Source organism: Triticum dicoccoides, chromosome 5A (genome assembly GCF_002162155.2).
Source record: "Triticum dicoccoides isolate Atlit2015 ecotype Zavitan chromosome 5A, WEW_v2.0, whole genome shotgun sequence".
Classification (NCBI taxonomy): Eukaryota; Viridiplantae; Streptophyta; class Magnoliopsida; order Poales; family Poaceae; genus Triticum; species Triticum dicoccoides.
This window is the reverse complement of record NC_041388.1, coordinates 274,371,710-274,380,884: the sequence shown is the minus strand read 5'-3', so window position 1 is coordinate 274,380,884 and position 9,175 is coordinate 274,371,710. Positions and strand designations below refer to the sequence as shown.

The 9,175-nt window shown below is 50.7% G+C and overlaps 2 protein-coding genes across 2 annotated transcripts in view; both read left to right on the top strand.

Moving 5' to 3' along the window:
- Window positions 1-4,359, top strand: part of LOC119300984 (actin-binding protein IPP-like) — a 9,802-nt gene extending 5,443 nt beyond the window's left edge. The window contains exons 8-11 of the mRNA XM_037577887.1: window positions 2,793-2,869; window positions 3,226-3,327; window positions 3,561-3,756; window positions 3,957-4,359. Of these exons, the coding sequence (XP_037433784.1) occupies window positions 2,793-2,869; window positions 3,226-3,327; window positions 3,561-3,756; window positions 3,957-4,046 (465 nt within the window). The 3' untranslated portion in view covers window positions 4,047-4,359. The remainder of the gene's footprint in view (window positions 1-2,792; window positions 2,870-3,225; window positions 3,328-3,560; window positions 3,757-3,956) is intronic.
- Window positions 4,360-4,655: 296 nt separating this feature from the next.
- LOC119300985 lies at window positions 4,656-8,459 on the top strand. The gene is made up of 3 exons (XM_037577888.1): window positions 4,656-5,518; window positions 7,674-7,757; window positions 8,096-8,459. Exons 1-2 carry the CDS (start codon window positions 4,718-4,720, stop codon window positions 7,725-7,727), a joined length of 855 nt encoding a protein of 284 aa, XP_037433785.1. The 5' UTR covers window positions 4,656-4,717; the 3' UTR covers window positions 7,728-7,757; window positions 8,096-8,459.
- The last annotated feature ends 716 nt before the right edge of the window (window positions 8,460-9,175 follow it).

Here is a 9,175-nt window from a genome sequence, read left to right as displayed (position 1 = left end):
GGTTCAAGGGATCCGCCTCTACCTGGCAGGTCCGTACGGGCCGCCCCCACCACTCCATCCAGCCATGGCCGCGGGTCAGCAGGCGCTTCCGTGGTACTCGGCACCGGGGGCCATCACCGGACTCCATCCAGCCATGGCCGCAGGTCAGCAGGCGCTTCCATGGTACTCGGCACCGAGGGCCATCACCGGAGGCTACCCGGCGCTCCCCGCCCCAGCGGCCGCACCGCCGCCTTGGGCACAGTGGCCGCCGCAGATCGCGCCGGCAGCCCCGCCACTTCTCGCCACCACGGGGCCGCAGTGGCCCACTTGGACCGCGCCGGCCGCGCCGTCCTCCGTCGCGCCCTACCTTCCAGCGGCTCGGAGCAGGGTCCTCCACCGGCCCCGCCCAGCCCTAACCTGGGCACCGGCGCCTCGGAGCAGGGCCAGACCCAGCAGCTTCTTCTGGCGTCACCGCCGGCCCCCACGCCGCAGGCGCCGGTGCAGCTCCACCAGGCGCCGCCGCCATCGACAGTACCACCACCCGCGCCTAGGGCTACGGGTCGGCCCCTGCACCAAGTGCAGTTTCCACCGTCACCATCGCCGATCCCCACTTGGGCGACCGGCTCGTCTTCGGGGCCGGTCTACTCCACGGCGCCGGAACACCCGACGCCCTCCCTGCGGTTTGATCACCCCTCCAGCTCGGCGAACTACGCCCCGGCGCTTCCCGACCCAGCATACGCGCTGGCGCCGACTACGGCCGCCCCCGGGCACGGCGGGCCGACACCCCCTCGCTTCGCCAAACTGGACTTCGCCACCTACGAGGGCACGGAGGACCCCCTCAACTGGCTCAACCAGTGCGAGCAGTTCTTTCGAGGGCAGCGGACGCTCGCTTCGGATCGCACCTGGCTCGCGTCCTATCATCTTCGAGGCGCAGCGCAGACCTGGTACTACGCCCTCGAGCAGGACGAGGGCGGCATGCCACCATGGGAGCGCTTCCGGGAGCTCTGTCTCCTCCGGTTCGGGCCTCCTATCCGCGGGAGCCGACTGGCGGCCCTCGGCCGCTTACCTTTCACATCCACGGTGCAGGACTACGCCGACCGCTTCCAGGCCCAGGCGTAACACGCGCCGGGCGTCTCCGCCACTCAGCGCGCCGAGTTATTTGTGGGCGGTCTACCGGACCATATCCGCGTGGACGTGGAGCTTCGGGGACCCCAGGATCTCCAGTCGGCCATGTATTACGCCCGCGCGTTCGAGCGCCGCGCGGTGGCCATCCAGCAGGAATCACCGTCCCAGACTGCTGGGTCGCTACCCGGACCGGATTCCGCGCAGGGTCGGCCTGTGCAGGCTTCTGCGGCACCCCTCGCCGCGACCGCGGGGCGCCCGTTCCGCCGGCTCACCCCAGCTGAGATACTCGAGCGTCGCCGCCAAGGGTTGTGCTTCAACTGCGACGAACCCTACAAGCCCGGCCACGCCTGCCCGCGACTCTTCTACCTGGAGGTGGCAGACTACATTCCGGAGGACGCCGTCGCCGCTGACCTGGCCGCCCCAGATGTCGAGAAGGTGTTTGACGCTGGTTGATTACCTCGAAGAGTTCAAGCAAGCGCTTCCCCACCTTACAGCTCGAGGACGAGCTGTTTGTGCAGGCGGGGAGAAGTGTTATGGCCGGCCGGCTTAGGCCCGCAAGTTATCTTAGTTTTTATTTTCAAATTAGGCAAGTTATCTTAGGCAAGTTATTTTAGGTTGATTCTTCTACAAGTTATCTAGGATATAAATATAGGTTGTAAGGCTCTTTTTGAAGGCAAGCAATAAGAAGAATATTATCTCCTATTGCCCGGCTCCCTGAGGAGCCGGAACCCTAGCCGCCAACAGCCCTAGCCACCGCCCTTCTCCTAGCCGCGACGGCGCCCTGCCGCCGGCGCGCCCGATCCTCGCCACGTCTCCCTCCATCCTTCCCTTACCACCTACGCCCTAGACCTGGTAGAGTACTTGATCCTACCAGAGTATATGTGATGGTCTCCTCTGTTGTTGCTGGGTATTTTTCCTACTTCTAGTCGACCATCTCCTGGGGAAACCACACCTTGTTTCAGTGCGCATGTTAAAAAGGAGGATTACCATAAGTTGGTTTTCAGCGGGTTGCTCTTGCTTGAATTACCATAACTCCATAAGTTGGCCTAACATTGTTCCATTTTATCCCAAAGTTGTAGATTTCACCACCATAACCTCCACACCACTGCCTAATATCCACAACAATGTCTTTGACATACTCGATGGTTACTTGTCCCACGAGGATCACCAGAAATACCATGCTGGTTTTGGCTTTAACTGGATGGGGTCAGGGTTAAGTCTTCTGTAAGGAAAGAAACAGGGGCTCCACTAATTCATTACAGATGTATGGAATTTAGAAGTTTGCCCTACTTAAGCAGGGAGACAGTCTCTTATTCATGTGAACAAATGAACAAAATGTGTTCATGGATTATGAACATACATAACTTCTAGGTGTTGGTCTCCACTGCTTATTTGCATTAAATTTGTAAAATTTACTTTCTGTTGACTAGCGAAACTCGTTAGTATCTTTTACTTTGTAAAAAAATGCATCTAAAGCTGGCATCAAGGAGGACCATTTTATGGAAAGATAATGATTGTCCTGGTGCAAAAGTGCGTACTTCTGTAGTACTCTGTATAGTTGTTCTTGTTTCTCTATTTGCTATTTATGGTTTCTTACTCATGTCCATATAATGATATATTCCAGCCTATAAACCTCTATGATGTGATGATTGCTTTTGTCTGAACAATCTGTGCTGCTTGGTTTTCAGCGCTTTTCTCTAGCTGGTGCGGAACTTAATGGTGTGATTTATGCAGTTGGCGGTTTCAATGGCGTTCGATATCTGAGGTGATATCCTTTCACCACTTGTACTTATTTTGGCAAGTTTCAGTTACAAACTGATTTAGGCACTATCAACCCAGCAAAAGTAAGTAGTTTAGTGGAGCAATACAACCTGCAAAAGTCTTAGAGCACATATCATAACTCATGGCTTAGTGCATATTACTCTGTCGACCCCCTTTTCGAGCAACAGAGAAACACCCTCCTTATATCGAAGCAGTATGTAAATCTGTAATCAACTGAGTAAATTGCACGGTATTCATTAGCCTATTTTCTTTATGGCTTACATGGCAATGAACTTATTATTTCTTCAAAGTGAGAATGTACAATTTCCATTTTGCTAATGCTACGATGTTTGTTACCAGCTCTGCTGAGAGGCTTGATCCTAGGGAGCCTAACTGGAAAATGCTCCCAGCAATGAGTGCAGTAAGAGGTTGTCATACGGTGGCAGTGCTTGATGAGAAGATGTAAGTATGTGCATCTCTTTTTACAGATCAGGACGGTCCACTAAAAATTGTAGAATGTGGGCATCTAATTAAGTCTCTGGTATAGCTCTTTGTGGTAAATCACGGGGATCAGCGTAAATTTTGCACGATGTCGGCCCATGTAATCTAAAATTTTGTTTTACTGACTCTTGCTACAACTGAAAACAGCATAGATGCCCGTCAAGGTGCTTAGCAATGCCGTGTTTTTCTTTCAGATATGTAATGGGTGGTTATGATGCTGATGCTGGAGCAATGTCGTCCACTGTTGAGTTCTATGAGCCAAGAATGCCGTCATGGATGACGGTGGAACCAATGAACTACACCAGAGGGTACCACTCTTCAGCTGTGCTCGGTGGCTCGATATTCACTCTGGGTGGGGTCAAAGGTGAAGCAGATACAATCTTGGATGTGGTAGGTAGCTACACCCAGATGCAATTTTCTTGCAATTTTCTGCCGAGCACCATACGGCGGCTAACATCCAACCTACATTACTGCCTAGATTTCAGTTTCAGCAGTTTTATCACTTGATTTTCTCGCTGTTTGATGTGTAGTTTCTCAGAAAAATTGCGCTGATCAACTGTTGAAACCTCTTGTGTTGGATGGATTGGCAGGTGGAGCGCTACAAGGAAGGCTGTGGTTGGGTGAATACAGGGATGAAGTCAATCGGCAGCAGATGCTACTGCTCTGCCATTGTTCTCTGAGACTCTGACCGACCGCCTTTCCCCGATCTACTTGACACTCCGAACCTATACCTACTATCTAAGTATCTATCTAAGCTGCTGCTGATGATGAGTGAACGGCAAAGCAAACTGTTAAGACCCTGGAGGGTCCTCTCTTTGTCCTTGTCTAAATTCAGAAGCCCTTGCCTCCTGAACCGAGAAAACCGTCGACGACTGTCCAATTTCTCGTTTCTTGTTTTTTGGATCTTAATTGACAGTGCAGCAAGCATCTGATTTGAAACTGAACTGAAATGCGAAAAGGGACACGAACTATATGGACGAACATTTGATCTGTTGCCGTATGCTTTTGCTTTTATGATCGTTTTTCGCTGTCGTTTGCCGTCCTGTTGTTTACTGAAGCAACTTCAGGGCACCAGACACAGCAAGAGAACACCAGCGTTTAGATTCAGGCCTGGCTTGAAACCCTGACATGATCCTTGGTTTTTCCAAAATTTCTTGAAGATGGCTTCAAGATCTTTTTGTTTGCCATATTTTATGCAGGAGTACTTTATAAAACGTAAAATTGTAGCGGAACTGTAGAAGTAGGGCAAATATGGTGTGCTGAACCTGAAAGCGGTTGTTGAGCTAGTAATTGAAAGAGGACGTGCTGACCTTTACACGTCCCCATCGATCCCATCCCACCACACCCACCGATGGCCGTCGGCGAGGAGGTCAAGCTCTCCATCTCCGGCGCGGCCCTCGCGGCGCTCCTCCACCGCTGCGGGGCCGCCGTGGGTGACTGCGACGGCCTCCTCTTCGGCCGCGCCCACCGCCCCCCTCCGCCGGCCCCCACCCTCTCCGACTACGACGACCAAACCCCCGCCGCCCCGTGCCTTTTCATCTCCATCTCCGGCCACTCCTCCCTCTCCAACCCATGCTCCCTCTCAGATCCCCTCGGCCGCCCCAACCCGCCACCGCCCTCCTCCCCTTCCCCCCTCGGCTTCTTTTCGTCCCGCCGCCGCGCCCCTCTCCGCCCCTCCATGCGCGAGCTGGCCCTCGCGTGCTCCCTGTCCAAAACCCTATCGCCCATCGCCCACCCGCTCCTCTTCATCCTCGTCTCCCCCTCCGCTTCCGACGATCTCTCCACCCACTCCTTCGATTACCGCGCTTTCCTCCTCGTCGGATCCCGCCTTGTCCCGACCTCGCTCACCGTCGTCAACGTCGGCCCCGGCTTCCGGGACCAGTACCACTCCTTCGCCCCGGAGTCGCCCTTCCCGTTGCTGCAGACTAAGCCGCCGCCGGCGGCGCCCCAAGCAGACGATGCTTACAGCATTGGAGAGCAGAAGGCGGTGGATGCGATGGTGGATGGGTTTGGGCTGGGGAGGCTGCAAGGGCTCGTGTGCGCTGCAGCCGGGCAGGCGGCGGAGATGGATAGCATGTATGCCGGGATGCTCCGGAGGATGGAGAAGCTCGCCAGGGAGGTGGAGAAGAGCAATCACCGCGTGCTTGACCAGGTTGTCTTCTCATCCTGCCTATCATGCTGTTCTTAGAGTGATTACATGCAGCATGCATTTACGAGCTATTGCGCAAACCATCTAGTGGTTGAATTGTGTGCTTTGAGGGGTTCTTGCAATTTAGTCAGTAATTCAGTGTGTTGGTTTGGAGCTACATCTTGCAAAATTTTAATCGAAAATGATCAGCTCGGAGCAACGGTCACTATTATTCATGCAAAAATAGTTGCATAGTTTGGCAAGAAACATTTCCTTTGCAAGGGTGGTAGTTATTCATGTCTATGCAGAGTAGTATGTAGAGAACTAGTCATTCTGGTCAATATTTGATTCTCATTCATCACAACAGGTTCACTAGTGTAGATTATGCATGGGATGTGAAGTTTCCTTTCCTTTCAAGAGTGCATTGTTTATTCTCAATTGGTTGTCAGCATTCATGAAACAGCTTTCAAGAGTATTTTTCATGTAATCGTATGCCACAGCTGCACTCATGGAAGTATATAGATAAGCTAACCAAATAGCTACATGTTCAGTCCCAAATCCAAAAAAGTCTCGCAATCACTCCCTCAGTCTATCTCCTTCAATCTTCTCTATGCAACTAATCTGCCTTCACCAAGATGTTTGATTCCATGAGCTAAAATATGAACTATAAAGTCCCAGTAAAATGGCTTGCAGTGCCAATTGGAATTTGGGCCTAGAGCTGCTCTTGTTCAAGGCAAGAAAAGGCGAAACATACTGAGCTGGGGAAAGGGTTTATAAAGCCAGGGCCAGTCCTGAGATTTGGAGGGCCCAGGGCAAAACTAGAAACTGGGGCCCTTGATATGCAAAAGAAAAACAAATCAGTTTTTCTTGTGGAAAAAAAAATCTAAACACACTGTGTCGGTGAGCCGTATGTATATTTGAGATTTAGTTGGCCTAAAGGAGGAAGAGAAGCTCGCTGCCACATTTTAAATGTATTGATCACCCATCACGGTATAATTGTTTTATATCTTCAGAAAGAAGAGAGCGAATCTCACTAAATATACTGAGAAAAAAGATAAATTTTCTGTGAAAATGAAATCAGATAAGGCTTTCAGAAAAGATATTTTTTACTTGTGGCGGAAAATAATAATGAGAATACAGATCTGAAAAAGCCTTTACATGAAACCGAAAAGTAAAATGAAGAAAGCTAAAATGCTATCAGTGTGCCATGCGTAGTTTTCGTATTTAGCTGGCAAATTCACCCCCAAAGAGAGGATGTGTATTATCATGGTTTTGCCTTCATGTGCCATGTGGTGCTCATACACACAGAAAGCCAGTTATAAACCATTAGAAAATTAAATAGCTGAACCATGTGTTGTACTAATTGATTGCTCGAGTCAACATGGGAACCTGCTATCTACTACACCGAGCTTTAGTCCAAGATTGAGCGACGAAGCGAAGCGTCGCAAGGGGCATACTCACACTGCGTAAGCGTGGTTATCTGTCCATGGTGTCACGCCACCTGGCCTGTCTCCGGCCTGGCGCCTGTGCTGCTACTTAGCTGCGTTGTATGCTGGCCAGGCCCAGTTAGTACAGACTACATACGGCATATCTGGGGCCCAGGGCGTCCGCCCTACCCCAGGGTTTGGCCTGTATAAAGGCACGTTCAATGTTCTGAGAAAACCGAAGGTAAGAAATCCTTGTCCTCTCTGCATCCGCACCTAAACATTTGGTCGACAGGCTAGCAAATTTTTTTCTGGGTCCAGAGCTAGTTTAGGCCTCAAGCCCAAGTATCCAAAGGAATGAGAACATGAGGTGAGAACAAAATGGCGGAGGTTAAGAGACAATTATGGGACCGTGGGCACAGGGTTTGGAAAAGGCGCTACTGTTCTTACTTGCTGGTGGGAGTCAGTACTAGAGGTGCAGGCGAGGTTTTCCATTGAGCAGAACAATGGGAATTTAGCCTCACTAAGGTGGTGGTCTTTTGTTGTTTGAGGTCTTAAAAACTGCCACAAGTGCATGATCTTTCATATAGGATGTTGTTGGAATGCCTTCTCTCTGGAAGATCAATCCTCTGTTGCGTCAAAAAGTTTAAGCCTTGGTAAAGGGGAAGTGAGAGGATTTGGCACTCGAGTAGTTGCCACTGAATGTGTGCGCTCTGTTATTGATCGTCTTGTCATTTGTCCATGTGATTCTGTAGGAAAGGCGGAACCTGGTGATGAGGTGCAAGACAGCGGGACTGCAACTGCAATAAAAGACCGAAGCTTCTTTCGGTCTCAGCAAGGTATAGCCTGAATTGTTACGACCTACTTCTGTTACAGTAGTTGACCCATTCTGCTCTGAGACATCCAGAGTCTAGGGGGTGACTAATTGATGATCTTGATTGCACTAGTTCATTAGTTCATATTGGAACTGGTAAAATTGCACGTCTCGAGATTCCAGCACATTTGATAGCGTGTTAGTTCTGCAACTATTTGGTACTTTGCCGTCGCAAGGAGCAACTTTGGTCCTGATGTATTTAACCTGAAATGTTGCTATGTTGGCGCTTGTGTATTCTCGATTATGTGTATAACATATCAACCAGCCTATGTTGACTTGTGTTTCACCTAACTCTCTCTGCAGTGTGTATATGCTCCGGAATACCGGAGCAGCGCGTCTCCAGTCAGGGATTGATCGTGCATTGCACGGCAGCAGTTCAGCCATTGGAGTAATGGCTCTCTAGGGTGAAAGATGGTGTGCTCCATGGATGGAGTTGGGACGGGCGGCTTGCCGTTCAGAAACTGATGGTGCTGGCAAAGTGCAGCGTTGAGTCGTGGTCGTCGTTGTGATGCTCCTCCTATTCGTTTGTCGTGCGATTGTGCAGACTGAGTCGTAATGTATTTCTTCAGACACAACATAGCAACATTTATGTTATGGAGATAATGATTTGTGATGGCGATTATGATTTGTTTATTTTTCTTTTCTTTTTGAACTGATGATTTGTTGACTTGTGGTTTTCCTCTCCACCGTTTCCTTCTTCAGAGCTGGCCCTTGAAAAAACAGGCAATTGATGGTGATAATGTAATGACGTGGTGGCCTCATTCACGGGCAATCTCGCTCAGCTTTTTAAGCACACATTTGACACGAAGGGGCTCAGATTGGCTGACTTTAAACGTAAGATAACTTTGGGTCACTAGACATGTGGGCCCAACATGCCAGTGGCCCTAAGGGCATCTCCAACGCTGGCCTGCAAATTTGCTCGTGCATCCTTCGCGTATAGGGGACAGTCCTATGGACGTGGATGTGGGAGTTGGCTATCCAACGCTACTTGCATACATTTCAGACACTGTTTAAAACAAATCGAACGAACTTCATACAAACCAGATGCCGGATGCAACGGATCTTCCTTGACTTTCCCATGTACGGCAACCCATTCATCAAACTGCCGTGAGCTCCGAAAGTATATGCTTCAGCGAAAAGGGCAAGAGTAGCCTATGCGTTCCCATGTCCGGCAGGCAACCCATTCATCAAACTGCCGTGAGCTCCGGAAGTATATACTTCAGCGAAAAGGGCAAGAGTAGCTTATGCTTTCCCATGTCCGGCAGCACCGCTCATCGGAGTGGCACTAGAGCGATATGCTTAAGCCGGAGGGTAAGGGTGTCCTCCGCTTCCGTGGAGCACGGATGAGGGTTGGTTTTTGGGCGGGGGAACGATGGTGGCCTG